The sequence below is a fragment of the Anas platyrhynchos genome, chromosome 14 (assembly GCF_047663525.1).
Source record: "Anas platyrhynchos isolate ZD024472 breed Pekin duck chromosome 14, IASCAAS_PekinDuck_T2T, whole genome shotgun sequence".
Classification (NCBI taxonomy): Eukaryota; Metazoa; Chordata; class Aves; order Anseriformes; family Anatidae; genus Anas; species Anas platyrhynchos.
This window is the reverse complement of record NC_092600.1, coordinates 2,861,506-2,886,211: the sequence shown is the minus strand read 5'-3', so window position 1 is coordinate 2,886,211 and position 24,706 is coordinate 2,861,506. Positions and strand designations below refer to the sequence as shown.

The following is a 24,706-nucleotide window of genomic DNA, read 5'->3' as shown; positions in this document are numbered from 1 at the left end:
CACCGCGCATGCGCACGCTCCCCTCAGCGCGGCTCAGCCCCCCCCCGCCTCTGGCGGGCAGCGCGCAGGCTCGGCGCTGCGCATGCGCGGTCCCCTCCCTCGCCGCCCGCCCCGGAGTAGTGGAAGCCGAGGCGGTGACGTCAGGCGCGGCGGCCATTACACGCCGCGCTCTGAGGCGAGCGGCAGCGCTGCCGTGCGCAGGGCCCCGCTCCCAGCTCTGCGTCCCCGCCGCCTCTTGGGACCGCTCGGTGAGGGGCTGGGGGGGCTGCTCCGGGGGCGGTGGAGCAGTAACAAGCAATAGCAGCAGCGGTGGTGGTAGGAGAATAAGAGGCTGAGCCGGGAGGATGGAGGAGAAGGTGTTCACCAAGGAGCTCGACCAGTGGGTGGAGCAGCTCAACGAGTGCAAGCAGCTGTCCGAGGGGCAGGTGAAGAGCCTCTGCGAGAAGGTGAGGGCGGCGTGAGGCGCTGTGAGGCGGTGGGGGGTGACGGGGATCCAAGGGAGGCGCTGCCGTGCTGAGGGCACCGCGCGGTGAGGCGCCCGGAGAGGGCACGGAGTTCCCCGGGAGGCTCCCGGTGGGTCCTGAGGGGTCTCTGAGGGGTCTTGGGGGGTCCCTGTGGAGACGGAGCCGCAGCCGGGAGCGAGCCCCGGTGCCCGGCGGCAGCTCCGCGGCGATCGGGGCCTGGCCCCGCCTCCCGCCTTTGCAGCGCCTCCTAAAATGGCGCCGCGGCCGCCGAGACCCCCGGGCGCCGCCGCCGCCATCCCGGGCACGGGCCCCGGGGCTCGGAGGGACGGAGGGGGCCGGGCCCCGGCCCACTCGGTTGGGATGGGAAGGGAAGGGAAGGGGCTGCCTGGGTACGGAGCCCGTGGGGGCAAACGGCGAGCCCCGAGGGGCGACCGCCGCGGCTCTGGTTCTGGGGAGAAAAACGAGGAAATGAGCACCGGGGGTGGGGTGTAGCTGAGGGTACCCCCTGGGCTTGGTGTCTGGGAGTGAAATCCGAGGTCTTGTGAAGCAGGGATTAGCGTACGGAGCTGTTACCTTCTGTGGTGAAGGGCGGTGGGATGTGATGGCAGAGCGCTGCTTGTGCTCAGGGAGGTCCTAAAATGAGCCCAGGGTAGGTCGTCTGCTGGAAATTAAGGGCAATGTTAGCTGTAGCACGACCTAAACACGTTTTTCAATTATATTCTAATCCTAAATGTGATTAAAATTTAATAGCTGAGGTTTTTTTTTTTCAGTTATCAGAGGTTTTGTATTTTTACCCTTCAAAATACTAATCTAGAAGCGTAACTAGAAATTAAGGAATGTGGGAAGTTACTGACGTACTTGACTCTAAAGAAGTCCATGTACCTACCACAGGAAGAAATGAGGATATTTTAAGTTTGGCACGGTGCCTTCAAATACTACAGCATGTTGTTTTAGGAGCAAATTGTTTCCAGAGGACGATGAACTTACTAAATAAATTGGAGTGCCTTTGGCCAAATGGGTTCTGCTTGAGTCCAGATTTTAGTTGACTAGTATTCCACCAGCAGCTTAAAATTACAACCATTAGATATGGCCTGCATGTTTTTAAATCGTGTTGCCAGCAAGAAGCAGTATAGCTGCCTGCTAATTTTTCACGTGTGTCTTGTGACAATGGCCCAGCTTCTTCCTTGAATGAATTTGTCAAAGAGGTAAGTAGTCCATTTGCCATAACATACAAAATGATGCTGGTATGAGATTCTGAATACTGTGCAAATGGGTATTTTTTGTAAGGTTGTATGATAAGCTGAAGAAACACAGAAAATATACAAAAAACCTCTGGATTTACTTGGTGCTTTGGATAGGTGAGAAGTAGGCATGCCATTAGGAATTCTGTTCAAAAGATCCCATAGTCCTACTCATGGTTGTGTGAGGTTGGGAGGTAGAGTTTTCATTTTTTCCTAATGAAGAATGGAAATAGGCTTTATGTCTGGGTAAATGCGTGCTGCTTATCACCAAAATAGACTCTGGACACTAGGGAGGAAAAACAGCCCAACATGAAGTATTTCTGATAGGTCCAAGAGAAGGGATCACAAGGCATGCCGGCTCTATAGGAGCAGCAAACTCTGTTTAGGCTGAAGGAAGGAGTGATAAAGGTGACTAGATCTGCAGGAATGATGTCTTTTGATAACGATCTGTGGGAACTAGGTTACAGAAAGCTGTGTGTCTGCCCACCCTATTCTGTGATGAGAGATCACAAAAACACGGGAGAAATCTACATGAAATATATCATTTAGCAGCAGTGCCTCGAGTTGGCAGCTGAGCCAGCTCCAGAACAAAGGTAGTATTTCTTCGGGTAGCGTGATACCCTGCTGGAGATGAAATTCCCTCTCTGACCAGTTTGCGGTCAGCACTTTGCAGTACAGCCGCATGGCTGTTTGTGTTCAGGCAAGATGATTTGTTGCTGATAACTACAGGTGGATTTACTGGGACTTCCTGCTGGTACCAGGTAAGGTTCTACACGAGTGCTGACGCAAGGAATTGGAGGTAGTCCACAGCAGCCCAAGCTCTCCGTTGTCTTCTCTGTGCCCTGCAGTGGGTGTCGGTGCTCTCAGAAGCAGGACATTTGTTGAGTTCTGTGCCCTTCTGCTGAGGGACAGACATTACCGTGTTTCCAGGCTTCCAGCACCGACTCTGAGCAGCTGCTGAGTTGTGCTTCATGTTATGATTGTTGTAAATAGTTGTGTGTATGAAATCACACCCAAAGGTTATATTTTTCCATGAGGAGCTTAATGCGTTAAGGACAGCGTCAAGTCCAGTCACTGTTCCACACGGCAGGTGAAGACCCTGTCAGGTACAGGTACAGGCTGTCATCCTGCTGGGATGAGTGAGGGAAGGAAAAAAAAATCCTTGCAAGGTTTTTTCCCCCCCTCATAATACCATTTGATTAGATGATCTTCCTGACTGGTATTTCTGGATCTGCTGGGGCTTCATGTGTGCAGACTGGTGCCTATCTAACAGGGCTAAGCCTAAGGGCTCGGTTGTGTTTCAGTATTGATACCGAAAGAACCAAACAGCTATTTGCAAACACAATATAACGCAGCATAATAACTATGTGTGGCCATTCAAGCATTCCAGTTACTTTCTTGGTGCATCCTGTCTTGTACCTGGTTACCTCGGTGATGGTGGTGGTGCTAACTGGGTGGAGATGTCTTCTAGGAATACCTTGTACCCTTCCATAATAGCTGCTTTCATAGAGGAGTTGAAAAAATGTGACCCTCTGAGTGGCAGCTAAGTTACGTAGCCTTAATAAATGCCATATATTTTGTTACATCAGTGACAGGCTGTGTGTGTGTGTTAAGTATTTGGTAAGTGAGGTTTGCAGAATTGTTACCAGCATTTATTTATCCTGCAGTCTGTGTGACATGTGACAGGTATCAGCCACGCTTGCCCTGTTCATACTGAATTGTTTCTTGAGTGCTGTCTGCACAGAGGAGAAAGGAAGCCCTTTATTGCCAGGTGAGGCTTTTTCCTGCAGGCCATTTAGAATGAAAGAATGCTGTCCTGGAGTGCTGCATGGAAAACCCTGCTTCGGGAGGGAAGAGGGAAATGGTCCCAGTGGGGGTGTGGAACAGTGCTCAGGAAGGTGGGGTGGCAGGCTGAAATTACACAAAGGAGGGAGTTGAATTTGTGGTTGGAGTCTCCAGTGGTTATTTCAGAATGAACCTACTGCAGGTGGAGGGAGAGGTATCAGGGTCTCTCTGCTGGAAATATTAGTCTGAGAGGGTTGGAACCACGAACCATCCAGTTCTTAGAAAAAGACGAGCTGATCATATGCTGTGGAGAATCTTTAGGGTTCTCTTCCTCTGCACTTCAGCTACTAGTAAAATATGCCTGTGTAGACGGTGTTGTTATCTAAAAAAATTAACCTGAATGAAGGGCTAAATGCTGGTGAACCCTGTTCGAGAAACCTTGGTTCAAGCCTTGTCTCCTGCAGCTTTTGATCTGTAACAATAGTCTTGGTTACATTTGCTATTTGATTTGTCACCATTGCTGATTTCATGGTATAAATGTTTCTGGGCCGTTTTGGTCTCTGGTACCTGCCTTGTCAATGGTGTATTCTTCTAATTTTTTTCCTGTTGCAGAATTTCCACCTTTGTTTAGCAGCAGATCTTCCAAGTTAGATTTGCTGGGACTTGCTGCAGATGAGAACCAAATGTGAGTGCTCACTGCAGCTGTGTGATCTGCTTGGGCTCCTTCCTTTAAGTGCCCTGGTTCCAGGAGGTCAGTGTGTTACCGATGGAGCTTTCAGGTCAAAAGAAGAACCTGCAATCAAAGTTCAGCTCTTCTTTTGAATAGGGCTGGCAAACTGAAGCATACTTCTGTGCTTCAAGGTGTTACTGCTCTGAGACCTCTACCCCGCTTCTTCAGTGTCCTTTTCCCTCTGTGTGTTGAGTTACCTACATCGGCTGCTTGGTGTTTGCCAGAAGTGCATAGGCTAAACTGCCCCGCTGCACTTGCCAGGCCTTTTCCATGGCCTAGCTCCTGCCTTCCCATGTCTTTACATGTAACCGTCACACAGCTGGTTGTCAGTCTGCCCACAATTATTGTAAAGATGGATGTCCCTGGCTGAAGTTGCTGTAGATGAGCCCAAGAAATCTGCCCCAACAGAGTTCTCAGCTAGTGACAGTTCTGATGGGATGGGCTCTGTGCAGGGCGAGTTCTGTGTCCCTGGCAGAAGAAGAGTGGGGGTCTGGGAGGCACAGCATTTCAGTTCCTCCTTGCTACTTCATTGGCTTATGGATTCACCAAAGGAAACTGCTCATGGCGTGAGGGCCCTGCAGTTGTTTCTAGGGGCTGTGGGAGACCAGGACATGGTTTAGGGCTTCTTTACTACCGCCGCATTGAACGTACCTGGGGCTAGAGCTGTTAGTGATGTTCCACCTTTGAACAGCTGCAAGTGAAAAGCTCTTTGTGACATTTTAACAACAGTGTTTTAGATTATTGTGGAATGATTCCACAAAAAGAAGTCTTTTCACTCCCAGTGTTTGTTCCTGTGATGGTTTGTAATATAAAATGGAAAATGTCCCTTCACACAAAAGGCATTTGAAGTGTCAACCTTGCCAGCCTTCTCACCTAGTTCTGGTTGTAACACTTGGGTGTGTGTGAGAATTCAGTCTTGTGTATGCCAACTTCTATAGCTTCGACAGCTTTCTTTTTTCAGTTCTGTGAAATTCCGTAAAACTTGTCGTGCTGAAATTAGTAAATTTTTTTGATTTGTTTTAGCTCACAACGTCCACTGTAATCAAAGAAGAGCAAAAGATATTTTCTTGTTCGAAAAGTCACTCGGGGCATAGCTTAAGAAAACAAACCAGCGTTTGTAAGTCAGAGCAAGTTCCTACTTGAGGCTGTAGCAGTGCAAGGCTAAGGACGTGGCTGGGGCTGTAGATTGATGGCCCCTTCCAGACCTACCTGTGGTGAAGCTGTTGCCTCCTCGGATGTGATGACAGTGCTGCTCTGCGATCGCTCCCTCGCCGTCCCCGGTTAGTCATCCGGCTTGCCTCGAACAGCGTAATAACCCAACCTGTCTGGCTTTGTCTGGAGGGAGGGAGGGAGGCCTTGTGCAAACAGCTGTGCTGAGAGGCTCCAAGGAGCCATGATTAAATTTCCCTTCTCACCTAGGGACCCTTAAACACTACACCAACGTTCAATAACACGGTTGTTGCTCTAGACTTCTTTCTTTAGGCAATGTGTTAAGCTGGAAAAAAAACAACAGGTAGTTTAATCCTGGCTAAAGAGTAAATACTGGAGCGCAGCTGCTTGCTAGTCAGGTCCTCGATATTTCTGCAGAGCACATGGAAAATACCTCCCAATACAGGTGGTGCATCCTTACCCTTGCTCGTTGGTTTTGAAGTAGGAATCCTCGGTTATGCCTACCCCAGCCTTCCAGCCAGTGTTCTGGCTGTGCCACAGCTTGGTGTGGTGCTGTGAGCAAAAGAGTTAAAAATAAATAAAAATAAAAACCTTTCCAGTTTACCATCTGCTGGTTTAGCTTCATGTATCAGGCATTGCTAGTTTGGGAATAGCTTTGGTCTATTTCCTTTTATAACAGCTTGAATGACATGAGATGAATTCAGCTTGCTTCATGGGCAGGACCGAAGCCCAGCTCTCTGTAAGCGGTCAGCTTCGTGCGTTACTGCTGCTGCTCTGGTACTTGGAACTCCAGTGTAGACAGGAAGGCGTCTGGCTTTCTTGGTTTATTTGGCCTCCAGTACATTTTTAAAGATTTTTTTCTACAGTTTTCAGTTCAAAGTGAAGGACACAAAGATCTGTTCAATGATGCAAAATGACAGCATTGAATTCTTCTGGAGGAGCACCTTTCCTGTCCTCATTTTCTACCTGGTCTTGTCCACCATTGATACCTACATAGTGCTTCCCCTTCTTTGGAAACAGATCTGGGAGAAAAGGAAAGAGCATTCTTTCTCCTTACCTATATAAGACTACTAATGATTTTTCCAAATTGAGGTTGAGGGGAATATCAAGGCTGTAGACAGTGTCAGTCATTGCTTTGCAGTACAGAGAAATAGAAATATTTAGCAGTTTACTGCCTGTGTGCTTTAGGAGAAGGCAGGTTGTCTTGTTCCCTCTTACATGCAGCACTGCCATCAGGATTATTCTTTTTGTTGTCCAGCATCTTGTGTGTAATCAGGCTCTCTTCTAACCAAATTGAAATTGCTGAAACAGTAGGGTAGCTGTAAAGCTGTGGCGTGGTGAAGGATGCTTCGCTGTGCTCTGTGAAACGTGAAGCCGAGCACGTCTCGTGTTTCTGGGGTTAGTTAACTGCCTGTTTGTGGTTCACTGACAGAGCCATCGATACATCTATTGATATATAGGCCACTGTACTTTCATTTTGTACGCTTGGGGTTTAAATACATCTTCCAAGTTCAGTTGATAGCTCTGTTTGCTGTGTCCTGAGCAAATGAAGCGCTACAAACACGCAGTGACCACGTCATGACACAGGTTGCCACGAGCTGTGCCGTGACCCTGTGGCCAGGCACGCTGTGTTGCCTTCACCAAGCTCCAAGCCCTTGGTATTGCTTGCTGTGGATGTTGGAAATGGTGGCATTGGTGCTACTCCCAAAACCAAAGAGAAAGTAGGTGGGGCTGTCATTATTTCAGTCATGGAAAAAGAGCATTTTGCTGCTGTTGCTACATCTGTATTGGATGAGAATCCTGGTTTTACTTGCTTGGGTCTACCGAACAGTTAAATGTCAGCGGGAGCTTTGTGTTTTAATTTGATTCCTACTTACACATTCACATTGAACTCCTTAGCGGATTCTGCAGTTTGAAATAAAGCAGGTCCCATTTGTGTCATGCCATCTGACTGCTGTCTTAACATCCTCACAGGAGTGACATTAGAGACCTGATTTCTCTGCTCGTGTTTAAAAAGCCAGGCAGTGAAAGCAAACACCTTTTGCTCTTAACAGCGAGCCCCCTTTGGGCTGAGCATCCTCTTTGCCCTGCAAGTCTGGGGTGGGGTTGGGGAAGGAAACACGGATGTCTTTGCAGAAGACTCACTGACTGTAGTGGGTGACTTTGCCTGAAAGAGATTCCAGGTCCGAGCAATGATGCTGGCCAGCTCAAACCAGCCTTCATCCCAATTAGCTGGTCATTGACCCTTTAGTCACTTCCTGTGCATCTTGACGGCAGGAAATTATGGGTGTGGTCGAAGCCTTCGATCTCATCAAAATATCTTTGTGGTAACTACCAATACAGCTTTGTCTTGGGTACAGCAGATGCCTCCCCACGTGGGCTTTGCTAGACAGCGCGGTGGTTTGCAGGGGTGAGCTCTGGGCTTCCAAGAGCGAGGTATTACAGACTGGAGCTGTGTCGTGTAATTAAAATAATGGCTATATTTCCTTTACGAAGTCAGTGATAATCTTTTGATAAATGCTTTATAGCACTGATTCAGCCTTACGCAGCAGATTCAAGCATTGTTTTACAGTTCTGTGAAGCCACAGCGATGTTTCCTGCTTTTTTATGTGCCCTGCAGTTCCTCAGCATAGATCATTGGTTTGAGCTAGCAGAGCTTCTGCTAGAAGCTGATGATCTAAGGAAAGGGTAGGAGTAAAAAATAAGTATCTTCAGTGTGCTGGAAACATGGTGGAATTTGGGCAGAGGCGAATTTAGGAGAACCAATTCTGTGAGGTATGGTGGTTGATGGATTCTGCTCATGAGGCAAACTTGTCCTCGGCATAGAGTGAGTTGAGAGTGGCTGGATGACAGCCCTTCAGGCACTTGGCTCTGAGCCTTAATCTGTGCTGTCTTGGTTAAAAATCTGGGCTGAGAACAAGGGAAATAGGAGATACCTCTGTATGCAGGTAACTCCTACCTTTCATTAGATAGAATTCTGCAGATCTGGAGTAAAATGCAGAGGTTACTTGAATCTTACACTCTTAAAGCAAGGAAGCTAATCTTTGTATTTTCAGAACAGTTTTCTTTTCCATATGAGATGTGCTTTGTAAACAAAGTCAACAGAACAGTGCTTCACTGTTCATCCTTGCATTTAGAAGATGTGCAGCAGTCCAGAAATATTTTAATCCTCAAATAGGAGGCTTTGTTTTCATCCTGTAATGCTTCCGTTCATTAGTGCAAATTTATTGTATTCTTGTGCCTTCAGACCACTATTGGTTACAGTCTTGTTGTCTTCCGGGTGGTTTTGGATTGTACTGGTTGCCTTTTTTCCCAGAAAAAAGTCTGAGTAAGCAGGTAGCTCAAACGCCAAGTATAAATGAACTTCAGTCTCTATGACTAAGGTGAAGTGCATTGGATGTGTGCTTATTGTTTGAACTTTGAGATGGTTCTAAGTATAGCACGGGGCTTTTGGTGTCAGCATCTGCTTGTGATGGATTTTCCTTCTGGGACTTTTTTTTCTGGTGCAATTGTCAGTGTCTCGTGGCTGCATATATTTTCTGCATTAGGCTTTATTGGTGCTTAGCTGTAAAATTGGTATTTATCACCCTGAAATAATGGGCTCTTCTCAGCCTGTATTCATTTGAATGCACTTAGTTTTGAAATCTGAGAGTATGGAATGCTGAAAAAATAATTAATTGTGATTTTGAAGTCACGAGCCTTAGCAATTGTAAGGTGGCGTGCTTTTGACATAAACTAAAGCATCACCTGACTCATCTTTTTTTAGATTGCAGAATACCACAAATTAACCTTTGTGTGGTGTAGGGTCACTTATGAGGATTGAAGACAAAAAAAATATATGTATATAATAATAATAATCAGAGCTATCTTAGCATTAAAAGCTGTTAAGAAATGAAAAATACCTAAGAAACAAAAAGCACTGAAAGCACTGGTAAGTGTTCAAGAAAAGGCGAGTTTCGGGGTTGCATAATTGTTTATCTAGTGATAGGAGATGAAACCTGGATGTTTCAAAATGCTGGTGTCAAAATACCGTGAAGGATTGCGCTGCTGTCCTTGGCAATAGGTCACCGGGTTTCTGAAGGGCAAGGAGTTAGGTGTGTCTGGCTGTTTGCTGCTTCGCCCTCATCAGGAGGTTGGACAGAGGAGTACCCAGCCAGGTGCTGAAGCTGCTGAAATGCTCCCGAAATGCTGCCCTGCTTCCGTGCTGGAAGGGGAGCTGCTGGGCAGGGAGGAAGGGATCGATAAAGGGGATGAAATCAGATGATGTTTCAGAGCATGGTGCGATACAAAGCTGGAGTCACCGATCCTGAAGTAGTATTAGTAATGGCTTAGCTTTGTGCAAACCGAGTTGTGAAATCCGATTGTATTGGTGTCTTACTGACCTGTGCTCTTGTAACGATACTCGGACAGTTTGGGTTTTACCCTTTTGTAGGAACTGACCGCTTGCTGGTGCCTGTTTTCAGGGTGTTACTTTCAACTCTTCTATAGAAACAAGTCCACTGCTGGAGCAGTTCAGCGTTTGCCACTGCTGGTGCTGTGGGACATAGGACAGTAAGGCAGTGTTTCATTAAGCCTGTTTCAGGAACACGAGAATATTTAAATTACAGCAGCATTCCTTCACTGCAGGATTTACATGGAGGTTGTTGCAGGTCAACCAGCGAAACAGCAATCTTTTTCCATCAGAGCAGCTGTCTGACTGACCTGTGCTTTGCTGTGTGAGTGACTTAATACTGCAAAAACGGAGGAAGCAACAGCTCCAGTGCTGAGAAGGATGCGCTTTGGATTTCAGTCAGCATAAAAATCGCATCCCTTTGATGAAAAATGAATGTCGCATTCTTTGTGCAGTGCTCCCGGTCTGTTAGAAAAACAGCAGTAGAAAGCATTCTAATTATAGCTTTTTTTGACATAGAAGTGCTGTCGGTATTTGTAACTTTCCCTGTCAAAAGGGGAATTACGATCGCTAATGCTCCTGAGCCTAATAGTGTATTAGGGAGGCTCAGGCTGTTAAAACACCTTCAAAACATCCGGTGAGTGTCACTGCATTAAAATGAACTTAAGTCAGACTATCTTAAAATAAATCTACACTTTTAGCATCTGCCACAAGCCAGCAGTGACCTATCTTTAGTACTAGGCGCAGCATGAGTGGAAACTGTCAGGAGAGATTGACTTTTGGTGTAAATATGTCTGCAGAGTGATTTAACTCGGTTACTCACGCTTTAATATCTCAAGCTCAGTGTCGTGCAGGGTGTTTAACCGTGATTGCATTTTGCATTTCTTCCCAGCGTTGAATGAAATCTTCCCCTGTCTCCGTCACGTGTTGCGGACGCTTTGTGTTACCCTGGTGGTTAGCCTGGGTAATGCCCGGGAGCACTGAGCCCATTTTTGGGGGTGTCAGTCACTGTCCAGCTGGTGGCTTCCTGACTGTGTGGAAAGTTGGACGCAGCAGCGTGTTCCTTACGGGTCTGGTTCATGTCAGCACCCAATATTTAATCTCCAGTTTAGATTTTAACTTCAGATGCTTCTTTCCTACCCTTCAAAACCTCACGTTCTTCAAATGACGATATTTTTTCTACAATGTCTTAAAATACTTTTTTGCTTAGCAAGCATTTCCCCGTTGTAAGAAACAAAACGGATCCTTTTTGAATAGCAACATTGCTGCTTGGAGGGCATAGAGGGCTTGGTAAATAGTGACAAGTAAACTTGTTACTATTTTTATTTCTAATACCATCTCGATTTAGACAATTACTGTGGCATGTGCTCTGAGGAAAAGCTGTAACAACTGGCAGCGCGATGGATGATAAAACTTGTGTTATTTCAAAATTACCTTTCCCGTGCTGTCTCTAGCTTGTGCTTCTTCAGGCTCTGTACTGCTTCTTTGCCTTTGTCAGCAACTCCTGTGCACAAAATTTTGTGGAAAAAATGAAGAGTACAAAAAATGATTCTCTTTCTTTTATAAAGGGCACACTCATGCACACTTACAAGTTGTTCTGGGTGTAGGTCATCTCTGTTCAAAGCTAGGCATATGTGGGTGGCAGATGATCATCTCTCTGAAGTAAAAACCCTCCTGGAGCTTTGGCTGGCCCAGTTTGCCTCCCTGGGGGAGTCTCAGATTCAGCTATATCTGAATTCAGGCTTTTGAAGGGCTGGAAATAAGACATTGGCATGATTGTAAACTTACCTTTTTCTAAATATTACACACATCAATTCCAGCAATGGTGATTATTGGTCTGAAGTCAGTTGTGCTTCATGGAACCGCTTGTATAGAAAGGATGAGTTGTTTTTTTAAGCTGGAAACTAACTGAAATACCTAATTGATGCTGGGAGAGGGGAGAAAACAATTGTTTCATAAAGCCAAATCTTCTTTTAAGTAAAGATAAGCTCTTATCCCATACACTTCAGACTAGGAAAAGGTGGGTTTGTAAAGAGGCTGGGTTGCAGCATTGCAAGTAGAGCATACTTTGGATAAGAAGGCTGTTCATGGACAACTAATCTCACAATTTCTCTTCTTTTTTTTGTTTGTTTTCTAGGCTAAAGAAATTTTGACAAAAGAATCTAATGTCCAAGAAGTGCGATGTCCAGTCACAGTCTGTGGAGATGTCCACGGACAATTTCACGACCTCATGGAACTCTTCAGAATTGGAGGCAAATCACCAGACACAAATTATTTGTTTATGGGGGACTATGTTGACAGAGGCTATTATTCAGTGGAAACAGTCACATTGCTTGTAGCTCTTAAGGTAACTTTTCTTCTCAGCTAATTCTGTATGAAGCATGGATAATCACTCCTGACTACACTTAATATCTGTTGTGATTATGCAGTGTTTTTAGGTGTGAAAACTGAAATGTTACCTTTATTATTTTTCAAGGATATTTCTGAAAAACATAATGTTAAGGTGCAAGCCTGTATAGCTCTTTCTAAAGTGAGTGCTACTTTGCTAATTGTCTAAGTAGCAATATTTAAGTATGTGCTTAGCGATAACAGCTTAATGCGTAACTGTAGTGAAGTCCACTAGTAACAGTGGATAAAGCTTGCAATTAATCTCAGAGTATCTGTCAGTTGAAGATCTGGCTTAATTAGTCCTTTTTCCCTCTAAGATTGTAATTGAGTCTTAAGGTTTTTTTTTCTTATTGTCATATCATGGGGGTGGGGGAAAGCAAATTCTGTTGTGGCTTTTTTTTTTTTTTTTTTTGAAGATGTGCCTCTAAAATATTTCTATTATGTTTATAGGTCCGTTACCGTGAACGTATCACAATTCTCCGAGGGAACCATGAAAGCAGGCAAATCACACAAGTATATGGTTTCTATGATGAATGTTTAAGAAAATATGGAAATGCAAACGTTTGGAAGTACTTTACAGACCTTTTTGATTACCTTCCTCTAACTGCCTTGGTGGATGGCCAGGTATGTTTAAATTTGGTGAAGTTAAATGTTACTGGCTGTGAAGGGTGCTCTTAACACTGTATTCTCTCAGTGTTCTATGTTCTTTCAAGTAATCTCTTGCAGATTATTCCTAACATTTTATACTAAGCAATTATAATTGTACTGAAATAAATAATTTAAACAAATGAAATAAATCTCACGTCTAACTCTTCCAGATTTTCTGTCTACATGGTGGCCTGTCTCCATCGATAGATACACTGGATCACATCAGAGCACTTGATCGCTTGCAGGAAGTTCCCCATGAGGTACTGAAAATTAATTCCCTAAACTCATAGTGGGGTTCATCATTCACTATGTATTGGATGTTTGAATATATGCACAGACAGAAAATGAAGTTCAAAGTGGTGTAGCAATTTGAAAGCATCTGTTTGTTGTCTTGTACCTGCTTTCTGAAGGGGAATTGAGCAGCATGTTCTTACCTAAAGTAAGAAACAGTTTACATAGCATATCAGCAGGTACCACTAAATGATCTCAGTGGTAGGAGCTATTTCTATGAAGACTCGTCATTCAGATTAATTTACTGATCATATTTCAAGTCTAAACTGCACTAGCTTTTGCAGTTGATAGGTGGGGTTTGTTATATTGTTTTTTTCCCCAGGTTCTAAAGCAGTGCTGCAGAAAGTTGTGCAGATGTGTGTGTAGTTCTTTTGCTCGGTTTGTGAAATACCTTCCAAATCTCTTACAGGGTCCAATGTGTGACTTGCTATGGTCAGATCCAGATGATCGTGGTGGCTGGGGAATTTCTCCTCGAGGTGCAGGTTATACATTTGGACAGGATATTTCAGAAACCTTTAACCATGCTAACGGCCTTACGTTGGTTTCAAGAGCTCATCAGTTGGTAATGGAGGTAAGCAATACAGCCTGTGTGGTTAAACTGTTGCTTGTGGAGTTGGTGCACTGCTAGCACATGGCGCATCTGGGGTGTGCGTGTGCTGCTGTGACAAAAACTGCTGATCCAGCAGAGAGTCTTCCAGAAACTATTTTGATAATGTTGGTGTGCTACTAAATAAGTTTCTAAATTAGTGGAACAGCTTTCTTGTGTTTCTTTCTAAAAATTTACAGCAACATTGCAAAAATGGACTTTAATTGTAGCATTTCTGTGTAGATAAAAACATTCTTGAACATAAATGCTGAGTCCCTCAACGAGAAAATGCATGCAAATGTGTGCTTTGAAAAAATGTGTTTGTCCTTTTTACTGTAAACATGTGTTTTTGTTTTTAGTTTGTAGTTGTTCCTGGAAGTTAACTTCTGATCATCAAAACCAAAACTCAGGCTTAAGTTTAAAGATAGTAAGATTCAGAATAGATTGTGTAGTTCAAAATTTGTTAAATCATTTTAACACTAGCACAGTGGAGAATTTTTGCTCTTTTAAATGCACTTAGCTAATGCTTACAAGTGAGAACTAGCATGTAAAGTCCAAAATTCTTTTTTTCTGCTGAGAAATAAAGATACAGACTTAATCATGTTTAAAAATGACACTACAAATTCCACCTAGGGTTTTGAACACTAACTTTCAGTTTAGTAGTTAGATGGTTATACGGGGTGCAACAAGTGAACATGGTTTTCATAAAGAATTTATTTTCCTCTCCAGGGGTACAACTGGTGCCATGATCGGAATGTAGTAACAATTTTCAGTGCTCCAAATTATTGTTACCGTTGTGGCAATCAGGCTGCAATTATGGAACTTGATGATACTCTAAAATACTCCTTGTAAGTATGTTTAAAAATTAGATTGAAGTTGCCCGTGATTCTGGAACTGTTGTTGCTGACATCTGGTCTGTCAGATTAGAGTGAGACTGCTTTCACTGTATATAACTGAAGTTTAACAAAATACTACAGAGTGATGCAGTTTGAAAGTAGTACCCTGTCACCTGAGGTAATACACAGCTGTCAGTCTAGGGCAAGAGGCAAGAATCTTGGAATTATTTAGATGTTGAGATGTTGACTTGATGAAGTTCAGTTAACTATCTCAGCAGTAGCTTTACTAATAAATGAAGAATTGTGTAAAGCATTGTGTAAATTACCCCCCTTTGACAATTACTGGAGACTTTTATTTTCTAAATATACACTAATGTTTGACTGGGTTGAGTATTAATGCCAAGATAAATTTCTCTCCAGTCCGTTGTAATAGTAATCTGTGTGATAGTAATCATAAGACAAGTTTAAAATATCGTTATTATAACTATGTATTAATAGGAGTGGAAGAAGTTGAACAGTTGTTCTGGAAGTCTTAAATTGGTTGAAAAACTTAAAAAAAACAAACAAAACAAAAAAACCTTCTTTAAGACCACTGCTGCTATAATTCAGAAGAGATACTTGCCTGTAAAAGGAACACTTCCAGTTTGATTAATACTCTGTGTGCTTTTCAGTTTGCAGTTTGACCCAGCACCGCGTAGAGGTGAACCGCATGTTACTCGTCGCACCCCAGACTACTTCCTGTAAAGAGATTTTAGACCTGTACAGTATTGCCATGAACCATATGTTGACCTAAAGAAAACGGGAAGAGCAACAGTAACTCCAAAGTGTCAGAAAATATTTAACATTCAAACTTGTTTTCACATGGACCAAAAGACGTGCCATATTCAAATACAAAGCCTCTTGTCGTCAACAACTGTGACCACTTTAGAATGAACCAGTTCATTGCATGCTGAAGCAACATTGTTGGTCAAGAAACCAGTTTCTGGCATAGCGCTATTTGTAGTTACTTTTGCTTTCTCTGAGAGACTGCAAATAATAAGATGTAGACATTAACACCTCGTGAATACATTTAACTTTCCATTTAGCTATAGCTTTATTCAGCATGACTGTAGATAAGGGTAGCAGCAAACAATCATTGAAGCTTAAAGAACATTTTTAAAATAAGTACCAAGGCCTCATATTTGTTCTGAAACTGTTTGTTTGTTTTATTTTCAGGGAATACTGTTTAATTTAATTGTATTGATTTTTTTTGTCTGCACTCAGTTCCCTTTCCCACTCTTTGCCCTACCATATTGTCCCTTGTAATTGTCCGAGCATAGTGAATTCCTTCGAACAGAACTGTTTTTTTTCTGTAAAACAATGTTACTGCAGGACAGAGCTGCAGTGTTTTTCATAATAAACTTGTGAACTAAGTATGGAAAAATGTCAAATTCTAATTGCATCTCAGGTCAGCTCTGGTTTAACAAACTAACACGTAGCTGGATAGGTTTTATAAACCTGCGTACAAGTTTCCACCTGAAATACCCCACAAGGAGTTGAAGTGTGCTGGGAAGTTCTGGTATTCTGGGTTCTGTACCAGGGAGATGGCTGGCCCTACGTCACGTAGCTGAGAACAGAGCTCGCTTGTTACTGAAATGTTGCTCTCTTCCCTCTTGGTGCTCTACTGAAATATTCAAAGACGGAAGAAAATAGGATAACTGAATTGAGCATGCCTTTTTTCAAGTGTAAAACTGAGTTTGAGTTATTTCCAATGTAGGTGCTAATACTTAAATCTGAAAAGCTAAGAATAAAACCAGTTTTCTAAATATTAAAGGAATAACTTGAAATTCAGTGCTATGTGTATTGCCCAAGCTTCCATTCTGAAAATGAACATCGATGTGTGTTAACTTCTGTTAAAGTCTTTTCCTTTCACTTAATTTGAATTCTGATTTTGTTCAAAACATTCAAATTTTTTGTCACCTTAAGGCTCATGCTTGAAGCTTTTTATAGGACATATCTTAAAAAGATGTGGCTGTTTTCATGGAGGGCTCTTAATGTTCATGCTGTTTAAGAGATGCTGAGTTTGGGTGCAGTGTAGACTCTGCAACAAAACAGAGGAAGCTTTTTACACTACTTGCTTGTAAGAGAAAATAGAGAAATACTGCGAGTGTGTAGGCCTAGTTTCAGGTGCTTTTGGGGGACTTTCTTGCTTTCCTGGGGTTTTCTGATAAAGGGCTGCTTAATTCTCAAACTTGCGAAGATAACAGTTCATTAATGATGCGTTACTTTGTACCTTTTCTGAAAGGCTTGAGCAGTTACTTTTCTGTTAGCAAAAATTCTGGTTTGTCCTTCAGTTTGGGCTCCAAATTATTTCTGGAGAGCTCAGTCTTCTGAAGCTTGATGTCTTACAGGAAGACGTGCACTAAAAATAAGGCACATGTAAGGCGTCCTTTTTTTTTGTATGTCAGGAACTTTTGCTTTGATCACTATCAAAAAAAAATCCTTTGCTGTAGAGAGTAGTTCAGGTTTCTTTTGCTTGCTATCTCTATATTTGTGTCTTTATAGATAGAACTTTGTACCTTTTGTTGACACCATTCCTTCAAAAGGAGTGACTTTGCCCTATTGCCTGTTTTCCCTGGTACTTGAATTGGCGTGACTCAGCTCCTGCTTTGGTGGGGTTTCAGCAGTTCATTTCTTCAGTCTCTATATACAAATACAAGCAGCTGTTAGTGAAGTCGGTGGTGACAGTCACTCCACTTCATGCACTTTTCTCTGTAATTGTGCTGTGACTGGCCATTTGTAGCCTTTTTTGAGAATATCACCTTGTGAACGGGGAGTTATTACTCATGGAGATTGGCAACCAGCAGTCCTCAACAGCTGGAAGTGTGTTTGGAAGATCCAAGAGGAGAAAACCTCAATTAGAAATAATTAGTCTGGTTATTTTGTTGGTAGCTGCTTGATTAGAAATTCATGGGAGCAAAGCTTCCTTCACTTCAAACTGCAATGATGCAGGCTGGATGAGCATAATTAGATTTGTATTTGTTTCAGAGATCAGTGTTAATATTTTCTTTTGCATTGCAAAGACTGCTAAAGTCCATGAAAAGGTGAAATAAGAGTAGCTGGAAATCCTGTATTTTCATCGTTCAGTAATGGTTTTTGTTTGTTTTAAGCAGGAGAGTTAATCGTAAGGAGGGCTAATACTTGCATTTGGTGTTAGAAGCAGTCATGAATGAAATTGGATGCATTCCTACAAACAACTCTTAAACCTTTCACTTTTTCCTTGTGTTTTTTAGAATTTGGATAGAATAAGTACAAACCTTTTGTTGTTTGACACCCGCGGAAGAGTTTTGAGCTTTCCATATTGCCCTTTACTTAAATCACACTTAAGTGGCCAGAATGCAGGACATCATTGTCTGAACTTGTATATCAGACTGAAGTAAACACCCTTCATTTTGGGTGTTTAATTTCAGGTGTAGGGGCCTGTGCTTCTGCACTGAGGTGTCATTCAGTCAAAAACAAAATGTTAGTACATCCACCCCGGTTAGTACACAGGAAAACATCCAGTAATTTCCTTTCCTGAGAGGAGAAGAGGGAAGGATTTGAAGCCTGTCGATTTGCCATTTTTCCCCTTCGTTCTCTCTCTGCCTGTTTTTCTCTGCCCGTTAGGTCCCTTTCTCTGGTCCCCCTTCCTGCCTTGTCCCCCTGTCTGCTGGCTGTCCCCGAGGGCAGCTGGTGGGGGCATGTAGGAGCCCCTTCCCTCCGAGGTGTATCAGCGCCTGTGCTTGTTGGCTCGGGCTGAAGTCAGATCGTTTCCAGCTGCTGACACTTCTATACAAGCTCAGTATCGCTGCTCTGCATGCTTTGGCTGCCTTATCTGTTTTAGATCTCCTGACAATACCCTGGAAGGTTACTTGACCCACAGGCAAGCGAAGATGGACAGAGCTAGTTACCTCGGTATTCTGTGTGGATGAATGATAATTTTGCCTTGGAAAAAGAGGCAGTGAGCGTACACGGTGCTGATGAAAGCTTTGACGTTTCACCTGACTGTGCTTCAGGCTGGGTAGTAGCAAAGGTCAGTCTGGATTATTTTTTTCAGTCACTGAAAGTCATTTTGATAAATTAATTACGTGGTAAGGGATGGGACAAAGGCTTTAGCAATTTAGAAATTTGCCATGAATCTTAAAGGCCAAGGATTTTCTCATACACAATACAAAAAAAAAAGTGCAGGTGCTAGGTTTATTTTTGGCATCTTCATCATAGTTCAATAAATACACCCCAGTGTTCCTCCCTTCTTGCCCCTTCATTTCCTTGCTGGTGAGAACGCAGTTCCTGCTGTAGGAGGGGCAGTGCAGAAGGATAAATGTGCTTGTTCCTTCTGGAAAAACGGACTGTAAGGAGAGGCCAGTGTGATCAAATGACAATCCTGAATTTCCAATTAGGCTCTGCTCTAAATTCAATTAATTTAAGGCATGGCTTCAGTTGTTACTTCCCTATATACCTGTCATGCGCTTACTTTTTAGTTGCTTGTTTTATCTCTATATGCTGAGCACTCATGGAAATTCAGGGTGTTTTATTTTTTTTTCCGGTCTGTGCAAATACAGCTTTTGAATCCCCGTTCTCTGGGGTATTGCTGGTGTATTGCCCAGACCCACGGTGTGATGCAGCTGCCCAGCAGCAGCATGCTTGGCTTCAGTGTGCCTGAACAGCAGTCCAGATTTAACTGTCGTGCCTGCATAGCCTAAAAGAAAGTTGTACATAAGGGAAATGGCCTTTTAGTGTTCCATCCTGTCTTTTTCCCCCCCCAGCCATACACGTGGCTTATATGAGCTTAGATTTTGGAGCAAGGTATTTGTGAGTGGTATTTTTTGAAGTCTTGTAGAAAGTGTGGGGCCTTCTTGGATGCTACAGTGATCGTTATGCAGAGTATTCATTCTCTGTGAGTCCCAGGACAAGGTAGTTTGGAAACAGGTTAAGTGTTAAAAATTATATGAGACTGTGTAGAAATCTTTCAGGACATGTGAATACACTCAAAAAACCCTGCAGAACAAGCAGTTGATGAGTCAGCTTACTGTGGTTTTTTAAGAAGTTATTTTGGTGCTCTAATTCATTTGGCTGTACTCCTTTTGGATGAGAATAAAGGCAAGTTGCTCTCTTGAGCAAGGGGCTGGAGTTCTTTGGCATACATACAGGAAAAAAGGCTGAAACAACACTTTAGGTATTAAATTAAGCAGCGCTGCATGGTTTAGGCTTTTAAAACTTAGGCTATGGCTTAAAAACATGTTTTAAGATGGGTTGGTAGCTACAGCTCCTGATCTCTTAATTATTGTATGGTGAACAGAACTGGCTTGGGATGAAGATGAAACTGATTGTTTCTGGTGTATAAAACATTAATGCTAATAGGGAATTTTATATAAAATATTTAGTTACTGACATAAGGCAACACAAAAACATAGGTTTTAGCACAGGAGGGTCCTGTGGCAACGGAGAAGAGGCTGCACAGTGTCTGTTCTTGGAAGCTTTCGGTACTAGCCTAGAAAAGGTCACACGTGAGCTGGGGTTGGTGCTGCTTCAGGTAGATGGCTGAGATGCCTTCCAGTCTACAATTTTGGGTTTTAAACAGCATTTTCCTGGGTTACAGCACGTGAGACCCAGGATAGGTGGTTATCCTGTGACCTTGTTACCAAACTGCTGTGAAGCTGCTGAGGGTTTTGGTTTTGGTTCACAAGGCATCAGCCAGACAGAAATCTTGGGGGCTCCAACAGCACCGAATGATTATCGGCTCCTTGCTGCTGCTCTCACCAGTGGCTGCATTTGGCTCCTTCCACTGCCCTGGGACCAGTGATGGATGAGGAGCAGCACGACTTGAGGTGAGCACCCTGATGGAAACCTGGGGCAGGTGCTTTTAACGAGAGGACAGTCGATTTTGTGAATACTTGTACTGCTGCATGAGGTTGTACAAAACAAAATGTTTGCTCGTTGGACCTCTCATTGACTTGTGTGTATATATATATTCCTCATCGGATACAGATACTGCCTGAAATGGGATGATGCATTTAGAAGCAGTGCTGAACTGCCAGGTAGGAACGTAGTGCTGATACCAGTCATCTCAGATTGATTGGCCAAAACTGCTTTAGCCTCCTTCCCAACTGCCTATATTTTTCAGGCAGTTGGAAAAAAACAGCCACCGTGCTGGCTGGTGGTAAAACATCCCATCAAAAACCATTCCCTACTGTACCTGTCAGTGTAAGTTCTCTTTTTTTTCCCTTAAGAAAAGGGGAGGTGCTGGAGGAGGGCTGTCTGGAAGGATCCTGTGCTGCTCACTGTATGCTTGACCCACTTTGCTCCTGTTCCACCACCGCCTTTGTCCTCGGGGAAGAGGAAAGCTGCCCCGGGTGTGGGCGAGGAGGTGCCTCAGCTCCCTGGGAGGCTGCTCTCACTTCCTCTCCCTTTCAAATACAAAATTCTGTGGTGCTTGTGAGTGTGGTTACCTGGTGTCAGCTTAGCTTAGTTTAGCTGTCTCCGAATTTCACTGGACTGTCACTTTTTCCTTACAACCTTCTTAAAAAATGTTGTAGATCAGCCTGACTTCTGAAACGTGGCAAATTTCTTCCCATGGACTTTGAAACCTCAAAGTGTTGGCTCTTCGTCGTCAGTGGCGTTAGGACCAGCCCAGAACCTGCCTCTTGCACTTTGAACAGCTGCCAGGCTGAGTACCAGCACCATGCAGCCACGGAACCAGGCCTGGTGGCACCTTGGGGTCCGTCGGGGTCCCTCTGGCCCAGCCCCAGGACCACCCCGAGCCGCTCAGCACCACGTCCAGGCGGCTGCTGGATCCCTCCAAGGACGGGCTCTGCAGCCTGTAGTAAAGAAACAAACCCTATAAAGCCAACATAGCTTTCTCACTATCAGGCTAGGTTCTCAAGGATATTCAGATTTTTTTCTGCCTGTGCCACTCGGGGATTTGGTGACCTTTTGCTAACCGTGCTGGTGGGGGAAGCTTTCACCCAGCAGCATCTCCCTCGCTATTTATGCAGCCACAAGGACCACGGAGTCTGAGCAGTCCAAATTATTTCCATGGAAGCTACAGCAAAAATGGTTCAAAAAAATAAAAATCAGTATGTTTAAGTATGTGGAGGTGGACTGAAGATTAGGGAGTTAGATGCAAATATGCTTGAGGTAGGTTTGCTTCTATTTTTAATCACTTTTTCCCTCATCTACAGTCTTCTGTGCATCTTGAATCCCTGTAGTTATGCAAGGAGAACGTTGCTAGAGGGAGAAACCGAAGCTGATCAAGAAAACAGAGCTCATGTCTGCCTGCCATGATGCAGTTAGCGAGTTGTCAGCCTGACTAACATCTGAAGGGGGGCTCTGCCTTCCTCAGGACCTTGCATTGCTGTGGTACAGCTTAGATGAAAAGCAACATCTTAAGGATGCTCCTGTAATACAAGAAACAATCACAGCTATTTCTGGAGTTTAGAGGGGGGACAAGAGTTTTCCCCTTCTGCTGTGTTGTTGTAAGATTGCTTTAAGTAGCAGAAGCCCAGGCCTTTGAGCTGAGCAGTTTCTTTCCAATATCTGTATCAGATAAATAACTTCCTTTTTTTTAAAACACTGAACCAGTCCTAGTTTTCCTTGCACTGTTGATGTGGCTGCTTGTTTTACAAAAATGTTCTTCTCCTTTTGTACATGTATTTTAGGGGAGAAGAACATTTTTGCTGTTATCTCCCCTACACATAGACCAGGTTCTTGTCCGGATCCAGCGGTCACTCCTTGCATCCCAGCAAATGCCAGCCTGTGCCAGAGCAGCTCTGCTCTCCAGGCCCTGGAGTTTGGTCTTTGCAGGGCTGCCTTCCCTTCCTTCTGGAAATCCAAACTGGGTCCTGTCACATTTCCCAACTTGTTACCAATGAAGCAAAGCTGAGGTCTCTTTTATAAGCCGATGTCACGTGTGTGGTATTAAAAAATGCTCAATCTTTTTACAGTGTTATCTCCATAATCACCACCATCACTAACAGAATAAACTTCTCTGTCTATAACAATGGAAAGGGTTAAGTTTTTGGTTTTGGTTGGGGGCAGTCATTTTTATCAAAGCAGCAAGAGAAATAGCTGGGAAGAGAATCCAAGGCTGCGGAGTAAACCCAGCACTGTGTCTGGGAGGCTGCTCTCCCTGTAATGCCGTGCTCAGTGCGTTAAAATTCCCTTCCCCCTGCAGCTGTGTAGCTGTTCAGCTGGCTTCTGCCCGCAGCTCAGTGATGCTGCAAGAATGTAGGTCAGAGCTCTTCTGGATCTGATAAGTGGTAAATCAAGCTTACGCTGATCTTGGTTGCTCCAATATTTCCAGATATTTGCTTTAGTGTTAAGCTTCCTCCTCTGGATTCTCAGCGGTGAAGGGCCCTTAATCGTCATTTATCTGTGGCTGGTGCAGAGAACAATTATCTTTACAGCTCAGGACGGCAATGCTTAGGTTTAGGATTATTTGCATTGGAATGATTATCTGTGCACCTAACAATTGAAATTGGCCCACCCATTTTTTTTTTTTTTATTTTCTTGAAAAATCTTTTTCTCTGCCTTGCAGCTTTAGTCAAGGACAAGTCTTTTGTGTTAGCAATTCTGCCTGACTTCCAGGACTTTGGCTATCACCTCCGCAGCAGCTGTTTTTTTCATGACAAAGATAGCAGAAAGCATCCAGACTAGCTCGGGAGGTTCATTATGTGATATGTAGGGCACAGTGGGAGGCGGCTTTCACGTGATTACGGGATATCTGTGACAGACGTCTGCCACTTCTTAGGGTGTGTGGTGTTTTTATTGCTTTAACTCTCCCAGACTACTCATTCAACCGATAAAGTCCAGTGGGGACTGAATTTTCTCTGACACCTTTGGAGAATTGTATCAAGTATAAAGCTCAATCACTTTGAATTATAATTGATGCATAGGTCATAATTAGACGGGGAATTTTGCTTTCTGCCTGTTCCTAGATTGTATTGCATCTGTCCTGTGTGGGGAGCAAAACCCACCCCCCTTCTACTGCCTCTGCTTTGCAGTCTGAGTTTGTACGCGCTCCAAATCAGAAACCTTGATCTCTGGCAACATCAAGAAAAGGGATTTAGGATTTGCAGATGTTTTTTACAGGCCACCTTCTGTCATCATCTGATCTGCTAAGTCAGTGAGTACTTAATATAAATAATTTAAAAAAAAAAAAAAACAACAAAAAAAAACAAACACGTTTAAGGAAAATAAAGGCAGTGCGTTTGTTTGTTTTTAACACAGTGAATGTTGTTCTCAACACTGGAGCAGGAGGTGGAGTGATTTAGCAGGAAAGAGGTAAATGTGCTGACTGTACAAGGTCACAGTAGGCATAGTTGGCATAGTTTGGAGGCTTCACACATAATATACCCTACATACGTAAACCTGTATTACACATACGAGATAGTTAGGCCCTAATAAATTGTAAACAACAGCTATCTGGTTCCTAACACCACTATCTCTGAGGAACCTCTGCAGAGAAGGCTGAAGGAGGCCACAGAGGGTCCTGGGACCTCGCTCCTGCTCCATGCAGGATTAGCTTGGTCATTTTGGGGTGTGCTGTAACTACTGAGCTGCTCAGCACCCCCAGGCCTGTGGAGCAAGATTCTTAGGGCCGGCAGTCACCTCCAGGACTTCTCTGGAATTTCTACAGAAACCGATTCAAGTGACGTGACCCAGCACAGAACAGCCTCGTCACCGCCGGCTGGCAGCCGGTGCTGGCACCACTGCCATCTGCGGGGAGCCTGCTGTGCTCTGGGCTGAACCCCTGCCTGCTAATTGGGGGTGAATACTTGTAGGGTTGGGTTTTGGGGTGGATATTTGTAGGATTGGGTTTTTGGGGTGAGTATACATAGGGTTGGATTTTAGTGCTGAGTACTTGTAGGGCTGGGTTTTTGGGGTGAATACTTGTAGGGTTGTGTTTTTGGGGTGAATATTTGTAGGGCTGTGTTTTGGGGTGGATATTTGTAGGGTTGGGTTTTTGGGGTGAATACTTGTAAGGTTGGGTTTTTGGGGTGGATATTTGTAGGGTTGGGTTTTTGGGGTTGTTTTTTTTTAATTTTTATTTTTTATTTTTTTTGTGGTGAATACTTGTAGGGTCTGAGCTCTGGTGTTTGCTGTCCTGAATGTTTGTAACATGACAGCCCTGGTGGCTTTGCCCCTCAGGTAAAGGTGG

At 43.8% G+C, this 24,706-nt stretch overlaps 1 protein-coding gene and 1 long non-coding RNA gene across 3 annotated transcripts; one reads left to right on the top strand and one right to left on the bottom strand.

Annotated features, from left to right (window-relative positions):
* Positions 1-108: 108 nt before the first annotated feature.
* Positions 109-15,942, top strand: PPP2CA (protein phosphatase 2 catalytic subunit alpha). Its single transcript, XM_027468635.3, has 7 exons — positions 109-446; positions 11,918-12,127; positions 12,619-12,792; positions 12,987-13,076; positions 13,517-13,678; positions 14,423-14,541; positions 15,201-15,942. The coding sequence occupies exons 1-7, from the start codon at positions 345-347 to the stop codon at positions 15,271-15,273; spliced, it is 930 nt and encodes a 309-aa protein (XP_027324436.1). The 5' UTR covers positions 109-344; the 3' UTR covers positions 15,274-15,942.
* LOC139998699 (uncharacterized) lies at positions 9,647-15,271 on the bottom strand. Of its 2 annotated transcripts, none has more exons than XR_011803420.1 (4): positions 15,152-15,271; positions 11,215-11,284; positions 10,092-10,245; positions 9,647-9,924 (listed from the first exon to the last, which is right to left on the bottom strand). It is a non-coding gene; the product is annotated as an uncharacterized lncRNA (long non-coding RNA). The 2 variants fall into 2 exon arrangements; XR_011803421.1 differs by lacking the exon at positions 15,152-15,271 and adding an exon at positions 11,370-11,520.
* Positions 15,943-24,706: the final 8,764 nt, after the last annotated feature.

Coding starts and splice junctions, on each gene's coding strand:
- PPP2CA (XM_027468635.3), top strand. CDS start 345: ATGGAGGAGAAGGTGTTCACCAAGGAGCTCGACCAGTGGGTGGAGCAG. Junction 12,128..12,618: donor CATTGCTTGTAGCTCTTAAG/GTAACTTTTCTT, acceptor TTATGTTTATAG/GTCCGTTACCGTGAACGTAT. Junction 13,077..13,516: donor TGCAGGAAGTTCCCCATGAG/GTACTGAAAATT, acceptor AATCTCTTACAG/GGTCCAATGTGTGACTTGCT.